The following is a 17163-nucleotide window of genomic DNA, read 5'->3' as shown; positions in this document are numbered from 1 at the left end:
CCCTGCCATGTTTAATGTATGATTCTTTGTTCTAAAAAGGTGTAAATCTATTGTGAAAACCATGCTTCTCTGGAAAGCTTTCTTCCTTTCTGGAAAAGGCCTTCCCAGGTTATAATCCTCAGTTTGGCTCAAGTCAAACTCACCTATCCCTCTTTATCTATAGAATGGTATTGGTTATTTTTTGTACGTATGTTTGTGTGACACATACATAAGCCAGTAAGAACTGGTCTTAAAACTTTAAGGAGGCTAGCTGGGACAAGAGATTTGAAAAAAGATACAACCCACGTTACACAACTCAAGAGACAATCTATGTCAACAAAACATTATATCCTAGAAATGTTTACTGAACAAATGAGACCAAATGTTTACTGAATAAGTGATTCAGGAGAAGGGTTAAATGCTAGGTTAAATATTTAATTAAATAGAAGGTTAAATAAATGCACGATTATAATATATTATTCAGCTAGGAGCTACCGGAATGACAATTCTCTGGTAAATACTTGAAAAATGGATAAAATATGGTCACAACTCCAGGGGTTCTTACAGGTTAATGGAACCTGTTGACATGAACAGCTGCTGAAAGAGAAAGCACCTACTAATTTTGAGTGCCTTAACTTATCTGGCAGAAAGGTGGCTAACCAGGGCTGAGCCAGGATTTGAACTGATCAAGTGATGCAAAAACCAAGCCCTTTCCACAATAGAATACCCCCAACACTGCAAAGCATTAGTTGAGTTTTCATTCTGACTTTGCAGTTGTATTTTCAATTTGAACTTAAGGAAATCTTTTAACTTCTCTGAGTCTCAGGTTCCTTATAAGGAAAACAAAATTATTGCCGTATTACATAACCAAAACTTCTCCTTCAACTCTAACACGATATGCCCCTAAATACCAAAAATAAATTTATATAAAAATTTAATCAATTTAAAGATTTAAGTTCAATGACAACATGAACTTCACATTCATATTCATATACAAAGAGTCTGTAGACTAACTTCACATTTCACACCAATTTCCTACTAGTTATAATACAAATATTAAATGAATATAAACTATATGGAGTGACAGAGGTAAAATTCTCCAAATGACAGTGATTTGTATCAGAAATTTATCAAATATAATTTTCTCCTTTGAACAAACTTCTGAAATTACGCACATTACTTTTATATGAAATTTTAAAAACATTTCTGCATAAGGTGATATACACCTACTCAAATGAAAAACAAACTAAAATATTAATGATACTACAGCAAAATTAGTATTTGCAAAAAATGTCAAAGCTCAAGAGTTAATAATTAACGTCTTCTAAAGTAAATTACAGATATATTTGCCCTATCTAAAGGCACATTATTAAAATAAGATTATATGAGACAAAATTAATACTGAATGATAGTATCATGTTTACACAGGCAAAAATATATTCAGTGTGTTTTTTAAAATGTTTTGTAGCATTTTCCTATATAATTCAAAACAGAATAGCAGCAAATAATAATGAGATTGCTTTATCAATACTATTGATAAATACTACCATTAAGTTATCCTACAAGGGGCAAAGACTATGCCTTATTCTTCAATCTATTCTAGCACTCAGCACTTAGAGAGGAGGTACACAATAGATAATTGATGAATGAGTCATTATCCCGGCAACAGACTGAGGGTACATTTAGAAATTGAGCAAGGGATTCCCCTACTACTAGGTTCATTGTCAGGTGGATTAAACTCTTGGATTTTTCAAAATCTCATATAATAAGAACTATAAGAAAATTAATCCCTTGCCATACAAAAACAGACTATCAATTTGAAATACTGCCTCTTCTTTGACAGGAAAGATACATCTTGTATAAGCTTCTCCAAGTCTATAATTCAAGGCAATTTCTACATGTCCCAGAACTACTAGTGTATCTTTTCTGTAGCGAAATAATAAGAAAGGGAAGAAAATCTATTTACTATACAAATAACGAGTATAGTTCAACTACAAGGATAGCACTACGTACTTAAAAAACTAGGCTTTGCTAAGAGATTTAAAAATTGAGTCCTAATTACAAGTTCCATACTTATCTAAAATTTCTGATACACTGGGCTTGAACAAAACAAGCAATTTGTGAAGAATGGCTTTTTTAAGAATATTAATTGTTTTTACTAGTAAATGAATTCAACAAAGTTGCAGAACATAAAATCAACATAAAAATCAGTTGCAGTTCTACATTAACAATGAACAATCCAAAAAAGAAACTGAGAACAATTCCACTTACAACAGCACAAAAAAGAATAAAATACTTAGGAATAAACTTAACCAGGGAAGTGAAACACTTGTATGCTTAAAACTTCAAAATGCTACTGAAACAAATTAAATACACAAGTAAATGGAAAGACATCCCATGGTCATGGATTCGAAGACATAATATTAAGATGTCAATACTACCCAAAGTGATGGGTAGAGTCAAAGCAATCCCTATCAAAATCTCAGTAGTGCTTTTGCATAAATAGAAAAATCCATCATAAAATTCAAATCTAATTTTAAGGAATCCTGGATAGCTAAAACAATCTTGGAAAAAAAAAGAATAAAATTGGAGGTCTCACATTTCCTGACTTCAAAACTTATTACAAAGCCACAGTTACCAAAAGAGTGTGGTAGTGGCATAACAACAGAGATGTAGACCAATGGAACAGAGTCCAGAAATGAACCCCTGAGTTTATGGTCAAATGATTTTCAGTAAGGATGCTAAGACTATTCAATGAGCAAAAAATAGTTTTTTCAATAGCTGGTGCTGGGAAAACTGGATATTCACATGTAAAACAACTTGAACCCATTCCTTACATCATATACAAAAATTAACTCAAAAGGAACAAAAATCTAAAAGTAAGAGCTAAAACTTTAAAATTCTTAGAGGAAAAGCTTCATGACACTGGATTTGGCAATGATTTCTTGGATATGACACCAACAAGACAGGCAACAAAAGTAAAAATAGATAAATTGGACTACATCAAAATTTAAAACTGGACATCAAAGGACAAAATCAACAGAGTGAAAAGGCAACCCACAGAATTAGATAAAATATTTGTAAATCATATATGTGATAAGAGACTAATATCCAGTATATATAAAGTACTTCTACAACTTAACAACAAAAAGCAATTAGAAAACTGGGTAAAGGACTTGAATTGACATTTTCCCCAAGAAGATATACAAATGACCAACAAACATAAAAAAAGATGTGAAACATGACTAATCATGGGGAAAATCAAAACCACAATGAGATAGCACCTCATAGCCATGAGGATGGCTACTATCAAAAAACAAAATAATGAGGGTTGGCAAGGATATGGAAAAATTCAAACACAGTGCATTATTGGTGGGAATGTAAAATGGTGCAGCTGCTATGGAAAACAGTACAGTAGTTCCTCATAAAACTAAAAATAGAATTACCATATGATTCAGCAATTCCATTTCTGGTTATATACCCAAAAGAATTGAAAACAGGGTCCCAAGAAGATATTTGCACACCTTTGTTCATAACAGCATTATTTGCAATAGCCAAAAAGTGGAAGCAACTCAAATATATCCACCCATGGATGAATAGATAAACAAAATGTGGTATATACATACAATGGAATATTATTCAGCCTTAAAAAGGAAGGAAATTCTGACACATGCTACAATATACATAGATAAACCTTGAAGACATTATGCTAAGTGAAATAAGCCAGTCACAAAACAATCAAAAGTATCGTTCCACCTACCTAAGATACCTGAAGCAGTAAAATTCATAGACAGAAGGGAGAATGATAGTTGTCAAGGCTGAGGGTAGGGGGGGAATGTGAAGTTGTTTAAGGCATATAAAATTTTAGTTTTGCAAGATGAAAAGGATTTTGGAGACTGGTTGCACAACTATGTGAATGTACTTAAGGTTACTGAACTGTATACTTAAAAAAATGATTAAAATGGTAAGTTTTGTTACATGTATTTTACCATAATTAAAAAGAAAAGATTTTTTTTAAAGATTTTTTTTTTTTTTTTCCTTTTTCTCCCCAAAGCCCCCAGGTACGTAGTTGTTTATTTCAGTTGTGGGTCCTTCTAGTTCTGGCATGTGGGATGCCACCTCAGCGTGGCCTGACAAGTGGCACCATGTCCACGCCCAGGATCCGAACCCACGAAATCCCGGGCCGCCGAAGCAGAGCAGGCAAACTTAACCACTCAGCCATGGGGCTGGCCCCAAAAAGAAAATTTTTAATTAAATAAATAAATGGTCATAAAAAAGAATATAGTTCTTAAAAAGACTTGATTAGAGCACCTCAACTGTTTTCATTAGTAAATTTTATATACAACAGAAAAAAATCATAAAAATCTCATTACATTAACAGCATTATTTAGTCATTAATTTTTATTTTCATATATAAGAAGGTAATAAAAAATTACTTTAAGATTTCTGGTTTTCACTGTCATAGATTGATCTTTCCTCTACCTAGTTCTCAATAAGTAAGGTTTTACTGCATTAACATGAAGGCAAATGCTACTCTAAAATACCATACCCAACAAAGCCAAATGTCTGAAAATCTCAAGGCTTCAAAGAATTTCCTCCAATACCCACGAATTTAATTGCTCCCTCTCTTGGAAGTTTTTAAAATTTTAAGAGCATTATAACAATAATAGGAATATTTTGAAAGTGAAAAATAATCCCTAATCCTACCATTCCAAAAGAGTTTATTTCATTTTTACAAACTCCCTTTGAGATTTCACATAAGCAAATTACTGCCTGGTCAGCTAATAAGCTGATTTTTTCCTCTTAGCCTTGCATCAGCCATTCTGCATGTTTTAGACACAATATTCAAAATTATCATTTCATTGGTAGCATAATACTTACTTGTGCTGAGGTATCTTAGTCATATCACAACATAAAGACTTGTCATGACAGAAACATAGCATATAACTTCCTTTTATGAGTTACTATATATACTACCCTACTGATTTCCGAACGAGAACATCACCAATTTTACTTGCAACCCACAATGTACCATATCCACTACAATACCCTCAACACTATGTCAGTGTTTTTTAATTATGCTTTTTGATAAATGTACAATAATTCATTTTAAACTGAATTTCTCCTATCGTGTCTCTTGCTGGGTGGTTTTAATTAAACTTCAACCAGGGATTCCCAGCAAGAGGTAAGTTTTGGAGAAATACCTGATGAGAAAATTCCTAAGTACCTTTGAATTTTAAAAATGTTCTGCAGGTCTCCGCAATATTTGATTGCTAGAAAAAAGTTTAAATAAAACTGATCTTGATAAATTTCCATAAGTCCAGTCACTAGTTAAGTATTAACTGGTGCAACTCATCTTTACCTATCATCCCAATCCCTCAGCCTCCTCCAGGCTCTGCCTCATCCTTTGAAGTCCAGTTCGAATGTGATCTCAGCAAAACACCTGCCTAACTTCCCAAGTGTACCACAGTAAACTATCCAAACTTCTTTTGAAAATCTTTTCTGTTCTTCTGTGTAAACTATTTAGCTTATTTTTTGTCCAAGGTTATTGTCCTGTCACATACTGTAAACTATCAGGAAAGCAGGAACTGTTTGCATTCTTTTCCTCCCCTAGGCTAGATTAGACATAAATATCTTCCAAAGACTCCTATATTCAAAGTAGATATTCTGTATTATAATCATAACATGGGCAAGTATCTATGTCTGAATGAGCCAAAGCAAGAGAATACTGTGGACTTTGATCTAAGGCTCAACCAACGTTCACTGAAGCTATGATTAATCAGTCTAGATTGTTGGCTACATATTAGGCTGTTCTAACAACATGGCTCAAAATGTGACACCTAACTAACTCTAACCTCAAATTAGTAACAAGTCCTTATTAATGAATAAATCAAAGATTTTTTGCCATAAATACACAAAATTCATTTTTAAAGGAGAAAAGCTAAATAAGCATATCATTCCAAATTTATATCCCTAACCTCTTCTGCAGCTCCAGAATAATCATTTATTCAACTGCTTGAAATTTTTTTGAAGTATTTCTCTACACATATTGAAAACAATAAAAGCATATTCCTTTTGAAATCATCTATAATTCAGCTATTTTAATAATTTAAATAAGCCTTTCCCTCAATTAACTTTTCTTTTTGTATTTTCTGCTGTATAGTAATTAACAAAACCTGCTAAACACTTAAATATGCTATAAGAGAATTACAACACAATCTGAAATAAACTTAATAGCAAAATAAGTTAAATAGCAGTGTTACTACTCATAATGTTAACTAACTATAACCTATTATAGAGTTTCTTACTGTCGTCTTCTTTTGCTTCCTGTCTCAGCTTCCACTCTGCTTCTATTTTTCAAAATTGTGGGTCAATTCAATGTATCACTTATTGCAAGCCAAATGTCACAGGTTTAATTGAGAGTACTGATATCTGGTTTCTAACACTATGTACTCTTTTTTTTTAATGAAATGTGTGCATGTCTGCATTAGTTATCATTTTTATACATATTCTAAATAAGTGGATCTAACTGAAAGTACAGCAAAAACCTTCTTTATTAATAGACTTTTTTTGTAGAGCAGTTTTAGGTTCACAGCAGAACTGAGGGGAAGGTTCAGAGATTTCTCATAAACCCCCTGGCCCCACACATGCATCACCTCCTCTCATAAACATCCCCCACCAGAGGAGTATATTTCTTACAACCGATGAATCAATATTGACATATCATTATCACCCCAAGTCCATAGTTCACTCTTAGTATTGCACATTCTGTGGGTCTGAGCAAATTTATGACAGGTATCCACCATTAGAGTATCATACAGACATTTTCACTGCCCTAAAAATCCTGTTCCATCTATTCATCTCCTCCCTCCCCACCAACCCTTGGCAATCACTGATCTTTTTACTGTCTCCATAGTCTTGCCTTTTCCAGAATGTCATATAGTTGATTTAATGCAAACATGTTTGTGACATCATATCAAATACCAAAGTGAGCTTTGACAAAACTTCAATGTTCTTGATCAAAAACTGCATTCCAACTTTCTACTTGAGGTTCTTAAAAAGATCAATTATGAAAAGCTTTCCTGTTAGAAGAGAAATTCTACAGTAAGCTTAATGATGATTATTTAATTATAGAAAATGATCAGAAATTAATATATAGGAAAGTCTACATTCATTTTCTTCTTGAGTCTATTCAATTCTAAAAATTTTTCACAGTAAGTTATTTTTTATAAGTGGTGTAACAAAGGCCTTACTATTTTCCTTTACATTTTATGCTCTTTTTCTCAATGAGTAAGTAGAAAGGTTAAGTTACTTATCGTTAGTATTCTTTTCAGATGTACTTTTACTAGTCATGCGATCTTAGGCAAATTACTTAAAATCTTTGCACCTTACTTTTCTCATCTATTAAAATGGGATTATATTACCTATCCCCTAGAATTGTTGTGAGCCATGTTGAGAACAGTATCCAGGCTCATTAAGTGCTATATGAGAATTAGGCACCATCGTCATTATTTCAGTATATCATTTCTCCAATTAACAGAACTGTAATATACCCGTTACTATTATTATTTTAGTAGTTAAAAAAATAAAATCTTAATTTTTAATATAAAATGGTTGCTTCAAGGAAGTCAAAATAAAAACCAAAACAAGGGAGGACAAATGGGTAGTAATTACCTAAAATTGCTTAGTTGACAGATTCTGAGGTCTCATCTAGGTTCAGGAAGAAAGAGTTCCAAGACTGGTTAGTGTTGTCTGTCACAAACAAGGGAGGGGGATAAGTGGCAATAAATATTTGCTATGCCACATCCATATGCTGATTTCATACACCTCAAGGAATACTATATAGTCACATGTCGCAAACTGATGTTCAGTCAATGACAGCATATACGATGGTGGTCCCATAAGATAAATACCATAGAGACTATGTGTGTAGTAGGCTATACCTTCTAGCTTTGTGTAAGTACACTCTATGATGTTTGCACATGACAAAGTAGCCTAAAGATGCATTTCTCAGAATCTATCCCGTCATTGACAAATGACTGTATGCCATAATAAACAGCTCTTAAAAGCAAAAACGTCTGTTTGAATTTTAAAATTCAAAAAATATGTTTCTAAAAGCCAACAGATTGGTAATATCCACTATATTTTGCCCAAGCAGTATTTTAATAACTTCCTTTAGTTAACATCCAAGTTGTCAGAAGCTCTGTAGAAGTCAAGTAAAGCATGCAAAGTCTTAAGCGAAAAAAAAAGTTAAAAGCTAACGCTTACATAGTGTGTAACATATGCCAGGGATTGTTCTAAGCTTTTTACATATAGTAACAACTTTAATCCTTACAACAACCGTACACACAGGTACTATTACTCTTATCTTTTAGATGAGGAACTTGAGGCACATTTAAGCGTTCAAGTACTACATCCAAATTCACACAGCTCATAAAACGAAAGCAATCTGGCTCCACAGTATACCTAGTCACAGAACTATACTGCCTAATATAGAATTTCACATGACTTCTGATTTCATAACTTTGCACTATCACTGAAAGAGAAAAAAAACCCAGGCCTCTAGTTTCTATCATGTGACTATAGAGTAAAAGGAGTTGAGAATCTCCCGAACATAAACTTCTGATCAGCAGATTAAGTTCAACTGAAAGTTTAAATTTGGTGTATTAAAGGCAGTTTAGGAATATCAGTATGAACCGTACCAAAGTATGGGTTTTACAAAGGCAGTTAAGACTGCTACACCAGTTATAGTGCTGAAAGTGGGGGTCAACTTGCTTTAACTATACTCAGTCATTTGTTTGCAAAAGTAGTTAGATAATGCATTACTAAAAGCCACAATATAGATACATCTCTGAGGCTGGGGTCACCATCGTAATAGGTTCAGGAACTGAGAGTCAACTCCTTGTCCAGTTCAGGACAGTCGAGACCATTTTGTGAACATGCATCCTATGAAGAGGCATCAAGCTTGACTACACTGGCACAGATCATCAATTAATTGCCTTACTTTTCCTTACCTCCAATCATCTATTCCCACACTTCAGACTGCCCCCCCAGCGCCCACCCCCATATCCCATAACTATCCCTGAGTCTCCATTTTTGAGGAGGTGGATCTGAGATTGATTCTCCCACCTCCTCGCTTAGCCACCTTGTGATTAAATCCTTTCTCTTTGCAAACTCATCATCACGGGGATTGGCATAATCCTGCGGCAGGCAAAATGAACCTGGTTTGGTAACAATGGTATTAGCCTTAAGCAACTTTTTTCTTAAATCTTTTAGACATTGACTCTTAAAACTAATATTTTCCTCTCTGCTTTAGCTACTAGGAAGCTCATATAGCCCTTCTCTAAAAGCTTTATGGAATAGGGCTGGCCCCGTGGCCAAGTGGTTGGGTTCGCGCTCTCCGCTGCAGGCGGCCCAGTGTTTCGTTGGTTGGAGTCCTGGGCGTGGACATGGCACTGCTCATCAAGCCACGCTGGGGCGGCGTCCCACATGCCACAACTAGAAGGACCCACAACAAAAAAAGAATGTACAGCTGTGTACCGGGGGGCTTTGGGGAGAAAACAGAAAAAAATAAAATCTTTAAAAAAAATAAAAAATAAAAAAAAATAAAAGCTTTATGGAATAGATTTTTTTGTATCTGAATCTAATTCGAGCTTTTCCTTTGGCCTAATTTATGCATCAATTCATTTTTTATCCTGTTAAACAGTAGTCCTCCCTTATCCACGGGGAATCCAATAACCCCCTGTGGATGCCTGAAATCCAAGGATAGTACCACACCCTATATATACTGTTTTTTCCTTTACATATATACCTATGATAAAAAGTTTAATTCATAAATTACGCACAATAAGAGATTCACAACAATAACTAATAAGAAAGTTGGCTTAGATGGCTACTAAGTGACTAACAGGTGGGTAGCATATACATGTGGATATGCTGGACAAAGGGATGATTCATGTCCCAGGCAGGACAGAGCAGGATGGTGTGCGATTTCATCACACTACTCAATACAGCATGCAATTTTAAACTTACGAGTTGTTTATTTCTAGAATTTTCCATTTAATATTTTTGGACTGCAGGTAACTAAAACCGTGGAAAAGTGAAACAGTAGGTAAGCGGGGACTACTATATAATTATTTCTCAACCTCTGTGAATGAGACTGAGAATTTGTAAGTAAATAAATAAATTTACATATATATATATATGTCTATATATATGCAAGCCTGAAGACCACAAAAACATCTGCACAAAAGAACAAACATAAATCTATTAATCAGGATCTTTCAACATATTCTAAACAGTATACTCCATTATGAGAAGAGACTATATTTGGCAGTTAAAACTAAGGTTTGAGCAGATTTCTATGCCAAAATATTTTAAAATACTATTTGAAACAAGTTTAAAATAGGTAACTGATACTGGTCCATTCCATTTTTATCCGTGTGTTAACTTAGCAAATCTTAAAATATGATCCTGGATCCCTGGAGACCCAAAACCCTTTCAGGAAGTTTGTGAGGTTAAAAGTATTTTCTGAAGATATTGTTTACCTTTTTCACTCATTCTCTTATGAGTGTACAGTGTAGTTTTCAAGAAGCCACATGAAGTGGTATGATGATGTCATCACACTGACAGCTAACAGAATGTGCGCTTGATATCTTCATATTCTAAAAAACTTAATTTCCAATGTGGTAAATATTGATGAATACAACTCACATAAACAAAAGCTCTTTGGTCCTAAATAACCTTTAAGAGTTGTGAAGAGGTCTTGAGATCTAAACGTTTGAAAACGTCTGGTTTAAACTATGAATGAACTTGCTGTTTTCAAATCAAGCCCATTTGCTAGAGTTTTCCAGAACAGAAAGAGCTTCTTTTTGGGGGGGGTGGGGGTGAGGAAGATTGGGCCTGAGCTAACATCTGTTGCAACCTTCCTCTTTTTGCTTGAGGAAGACTGTCACTGAGCTAAGATCTATACCAATCTTCCTCTGTTTTATGTGGGATGCTGCCACAGTGTGGCTTGTGGAACAGTGCTAGGTCCACACCCAGGATGGGAACCAGTGAACCCCAGGCCGCCAAAGCAGAGCACACAAACTTAACCACTACACTACTTGGCCAGCCCCGGAAAGAGAATTTTAAAAGACAGCATTTTCCATATGCAACACATTAATTCTTACAGAAAACATAATTCATTGAATTAAATAATGAAAAGTTTAAAAAGTAACAAAGAAGTGTTAACAGAATTAAAAGAATCTTGATAAGCAAGAACTCTGACATGTGAGCAACTAAGTAATGAAACTTAGTAATAAGAAATATGTAATACTTTGATTCAAGCCCTATTTTAAAAAAATTAAAGGGAAGCCATGACCCTCTGCAGCAGGCTAATCCAAAACTTCTAGCAGTTGCTTCTTTGTAAAGAGTCAACAATGAGAATGGCAGATAGAAAGGAATTTTTCTCCTTAGCAAAAAGAAAACAAACCAAAACCCTAACTAAAGAAAGTTTCTAAGTTAACCAAATAGTTGCTCAAAGAAAGAAAAGGCAATTTTAAAAAATACTTCCTTAGTGTACTTAATACTCTTATTTTTCAAAAGGAAAAATTATTTAGAAAAAGAAAGGTACCTGAAAATGGCAGGGTTGCAGACATGCTTCGGATCCAATGCTTCTCCCTGTATAAATTCATAGCACAGTCCATTATTGAAGGTACAGTAGAGTTGTGGTGCACAGCCATGAGCCTGCAACACTCGGAAACTCTTCACTTCCTCATCTCGATCGACTAACAACTCAGTCTTATTGCCATAAATTCGCACCAGGACTACATCCTCCATTGTATTACCCACGTAACAGCCAATAAGTTTATTGGTGATTCCATCTGTGAAAAGCTGCCAAAAAAAGAAAAAAATGGGGGAGGAAAGCAATTATATACTTTTAAGGAATGGAATAGGAGATAACATGAAAATAATTAAATACTAATTAAAACAAAATGTCTACTTTTTAACATAAAAGAACTTTTGAATACAACTTCGCATAACATTTCTACAATTTTAATTCTAGATTTAAACAAAAAGGAATGTTATTGTTTAATATGTTGCCCTTAATTCCTATAACATTGTCTTTCTTGATCTAAAAGTGTTAATTACTCAATCTCCAGTATTTCTAAACAAGTTTTTGAAACCTAGTGTATCCCAGTTTGCCTTATATTGCAATCATTGCAAGCACACACAATCCTTCCAATGTCTAATAGATTGGAAAGTCTCTGGAGACAGGGATACTGCCCTCTTCCTAGCATGGTATACGACGTTAAAAAAAAAAAAAAAGTCTTTTTTTCCTCTTCTTAAAGATTGGCACCTGCGCTAACAACTGTTGCCAATCTTCTTTTTTTCCTTCTTCTTTCCAAAGCCCCCCAGTACACAGTTGTATATTCTAGTTGTGAATGCCTCTGGCTGTGCTATGTGTATTCTAGTTGTGGGTCCTTCTGCTTGTGGCATGTGGGATGCCACCTCAGTATAGCCTGATGAGAGGTGCCATGTCCACGCCCCGGATCCAAACCGGCGAAATCCTGGGCCGCCGAAGTGGAGCAAGCGAACTTAACCACTCAGCGATGGGGCTGGCCCCCAAAAAAGTCTTTATTAACGTTCACAAGTTTAAATATACAAATATAATCTACCATAATTTAGATTACAGTAAATCTTCAACTTATAAAAAACTGAATTTTAAATGCCAATTTTAAGGTTAACATAACATGTTACTGTTGAAATTATTTTCAGTATTCACATTATAACCTAAACTTGAATGCTACAGCTAAAAAAAGAAGCACAACCTTAATTAGAGGAAGACAGAGAGGTAAGTAGAGATTTCCATAAGATTTCCTAAAAGGGACTTTTGGAACATTTCAAGAGCTTTAAGTCACGTACTTCAAATCCTTTTTTAGATCTGAGCATGAATGGTATAGAGAAAAAGCAAATAGGTGATTAGAAATATTAGTTCTCTACTCAAAAATTGTAACTTTCATTTTCCTGTACTAATCTGGCACTAAAACCAACTCTTCTATTTACCCAATTATAATAGAGTTTTTGGAGGCTCTCAAGTGGAATAAAGGGACAAGAGGTAAAAGTAAAAGCAAGAGTTAGGACATTTTTTCCAAGACAACTGAACTAGAACAGGAAAAAAGGATAGAGGATACATTTTAAATGCATACACATTTAACTAATGCCTGAGAAAGAGGGTAAATGTTTCCATTTCAATAAGACTGCTGTTATGATAAAATGACATCTGAAAAGGCTTTAGATCTTCAGATGAAAATTAGAAAGTTATTTACTAAAATTAATACACAGCTAACAAGCTTTTATACAATAGTTTTCTATCATATACAAGGCTTGACTGTTATCCTTATTCACCTAATGCAAATAAATTGAATAAGCTAATGTAAAGAGACTTACTTTGAATATCTAGGTGTTTTAGGTATGCAGAGACATACAAACACTGCTTTCCACCTAGATTTCAAAAAGATTGTATGTAGGAGGACATTGACAAGAAGTATATGCACTTAAACTAAACGCTGATCATTTTATTAAAATCTATGTTGAAAAGCATTCTTATTACAATGCCATATCAATTCACGTGTGCTCTGTAACTTCTTCAGATGTCATGTAGAGATAAACTATTTCAATTACTGTAATAAATATTGAGAAATTAACATTCTGAAATGCTTCTAATGAATGACACTGCACACTCCTCAAACGCCAGGACTCATAATCTGTTTTCCGTATCCTCACAGCAAATAGGTACTTACATACTAGAACCCATATAGTTACCAAAATTAATGTCTTCTTGATCTAGGTTATAACAAACACATTCTCTCACTCTTGCCTATAACAATAAATTTCTTTAGCTGAGTATGCTATATTGTAAATTTATGTGTAAATACAGAAACATACATATAAAGGTGTATGCACTTAAAAAGGCTATAGACAGATATTAAGATTACTGCATATGGATTACTGAACACTATATAGACATTTATAAAGATGGCATAGGATCACAAATCCAGTGACACTAACCATCACATTCTCTATTGCACAACAGCCACCTACTTGTAACGAAATGATAGTCCCAATAAATCCCTAGGATAAAAAAATAAATATATGAATAATGTAATTCCACATTTATAAAAATATTTTATGTATAAATAAGGACAAAAAGGCCTGCAAAGATATTCAACAAAATATTAGGTAGTTGTAATCTTGTTTCTTGTTTCTCTCTAAGTAGTTTAAACTTTTTCCTTTTGGCTTATACATGTTTTGTCACTTTCTTTCCCTGCAATGAATCAAGTTTACATGTGAAAAAATTAAATTAGTGAGAAAAACAAAAGGAGTCCAACAGCTAGGAACTGACCTGGCACACACAGCAAGGCCTTGAGATTCTGTTGAACATAATTTCACAGAATACCAATATCAGACAAGGCCACTCCATGACCATAATGGATCAAGACAAAAAGAAAACCATTCTGTAATCATGTCTGAATGTAGACAAAATTATGAAATTTTCCAAACCACAAAAATTACCAAACATTCCCCTATTCTGGCTAATGAGTGACTGCTGTTCCTTTTCCAGTCACAGCTTTTGCCCTGCTTCATTCTACCTTCAGTCCCCTAGGTAAAATTAAGATACCCACACAGACATGCCCCACTTCCTTCCTGAGAGCACCCAATCCAGAGGAAAGCCTTGCTTCCATGAACTCTCTCCCAAATCACCAGACAAACCCAAATCATACATTAAATCCTTTCTAACACTCACTGAGATCCCCAGCATTCTCCATGGTATAAGTTCTTCCTTACCACAATGAATAATAAACCAAACTTGTTCAGCTATAGGTGTGTTCCCGATGGTCTCTCAATAGAGATCACTGACTTTCAAGATGTAAAGTATATTTTTCGCCCTTGGATGGTTCCCACATCATTTATAAACCTATCAGTAATTCAATCGGTGAACCTTCTGAAATATACTAGACATATACTACAAGATATGTATACCATACTAGATATACGCTAGAAATATAAAATTCCACCTCAATGGAGGAGAGACAAAGGTAGTACAAAACTCACGGAGCTCCTTTTCAAAGGGTTTATCCAGCACTGTTTGTCAAGTATTTAAGATGGTACTAGTTCAGGGGATGAACTACACAGCAAGACTGACTGAGTCTAAATGCTAGCTGTGTTATTTACAAGCTGAGTAACCTTATGCAAGTCACTTAACCTTTATGTGCTTCATTCTCCTCGTGTATAATGTCAACATATTAGAATCTACTTTATAGCATTATTATGAGAATTACTAAGTTAATATACATAAAAACACTTAGAATAGTGCCTGGCACACACTAAGTTTTTCACAAGTATGCAGACAACCACATATTTAAATTTTAAAATGAGACAGAAAAATAACTTGATAAAATCATAAAATAAAACAGCAAATGATTAAGACAAAATCTGTTATAGTTTTACAGATTAGCCCTAGACTCTAAGCTGCACTGGTCTCATCTAACAAATCTTAAAAGCAAGACTCAAAAGATTCAAACTATTCCCAAATAACTATAAAAACTATCCACTGCCGAACAAGGTAAAATTCACAATATCTGATATCCAAGTAAATATTATCAGGCACAGAGAAAAATACAACCCACAATGAAGAGGAAAAACAAAAATCAATCTACTGAAACCAACCCAAAACTGACACAGGTGTTAGAATTAGCAGACGTTAAAACTATATTCCATAAAAATGTTTTTTATTCTCTAACAGAAAGTTAAGCAGACACTGAAGATATAAAAAGGTTCCAAACCAAACTTCTCAAGATGTCTGAGGTGGAAAATATGTGATTTAACAGTAGGTTAGATACTGCCAAAAAAAAAATAGCAAAGTTGAAGACACAGCAATAGAAACTATCCAAAACAAAACAGAGACATAAAAGAAGTAGTAAAAAAAAAAAAAGAGAGAGAGAGAAAGAAGAGCATGTTAGTTGAGAGACTCCACACAAAATTTGAGTTCCAAAAGAGAGGAAAAAAGAAAACAGAAAAAAATTTTAAAGAAATACTCAAAAGTTTTCCAAGTTTTATGAAAAATTATAAATTCAAAGATCCAAGAAGTTCAACAAGCCAAAGCTCAAGAAACATGAAGAAAACTACCCCAAGGCACATAATAAAACTGCTTAAAACCAGAGATAAATCATCAGTGCCAATTCATTTTATCTTCCATCTATGCAGGCAAATGCCAGCAAGTCATCCTTGACCCCTCCCTCTCCATCCCCTACATAAAGTTTTCTTGTTGGGTAATTCTTAAATCCACTCCTGTTTCTTCACCCCCACTTACATCACCCAAGTCCAAGACCTTGTCAATCTCTTATTTGCAGTATTTTCATAGCTTCATTGGTCTCTCTCATGCCAGTTTAGCCACTTTCCTTTCTTCCAAAAAAATTCACAATCTACACTGCCACCAGAATAATCTATCTAAAATACAAATATGAACATGATGATTGGCAATCTTCAAATGGCTCCACACTGTTTAGAGCTTGAACTATAAAGTTCAAGCTCCTTAGGGCATACGAGTTCCTTGATACCTCCAAAGTTATCTAGCAACCTACCTGACAAATTCACCCTTCTTTTTCCCCACCTCACTGACTTCTAACTTCCTTTAAAATTCCAACACAGGAGTGTTGCAGACTCTCTCTAGGAGACAGCCCCTAAACTCAGAAAGGGCATAAATACTTCTCAATGCTTGCTCATACCTTATACTTAGCATTTACTAAAATGCACTGTAAACTGCTTAATTATATTTGCCACTTAATATAATTTGCCACTGCAAATAATATGGTGACTTCCTCAGAGATTTGGAACATATCCAAAAATGGGGGAAAAAAAGGTGAAAAACAGGAATACAAAACAGATGGCTTGAACAGAAAAAAAGAGTAAGATGGTAGAGAAAAAAACTCAACTATATAAGTAGTTACATTAAATGTAAAAGAACTAAATAATCCAATTAAAAGACTAATTACGAAAAAAAAAAAGTATATGCTGCTTTTATAAGAGACATGTAAAAGAAAAGCCGATGTAGCTACACCACATCAGACAAAACAGATTCTAATAATATATTCCAGGAGACAGAGGGACACTTTATAACGATAAAAGGATTGATGCACCAAG

The 17163-nt window shown here is 34.3% G+C and overlaps 1 protein-coding gene across 1 annotated transcript in view; it reads right to left on the bottom strand.

Moving 5' to 3' along the window:
* Positions 1-17163, bottom strand: part of ETNK1 (ethanolamine kinase 1) — a 74202-nt gene that overhangs the window by 36453 nt on the left and 20586 nt on the right. Inside the window, exon 2 of the mRNA XM_008512801.2 lies at positions 11594-11853. Coding sequence (XP_008511023.2) covers positions 11594-11853 — 260 coding nt within the window. The remainder of the gene's footprint in view (positions 1-11593; positions 11854-17163) is intronic.

This window comes from Equus przewalskii, chromosome 5, assembly GCF_037783145.1.
Source record: "Equus przewalskii isolate Varuska chromosome 5, EquPr2, whole genome shotgun sequence".
NCBI classification, from domain to species: domain Eukaryota; kingdom Metazoa; phylum Chordata; class Mammalia; order Perissodactyla; family Equidae; genus Equus; species Equus przewalskii.
This window is presented reverse-complemented; position numbering and strand designations above follow the sequence as displayed.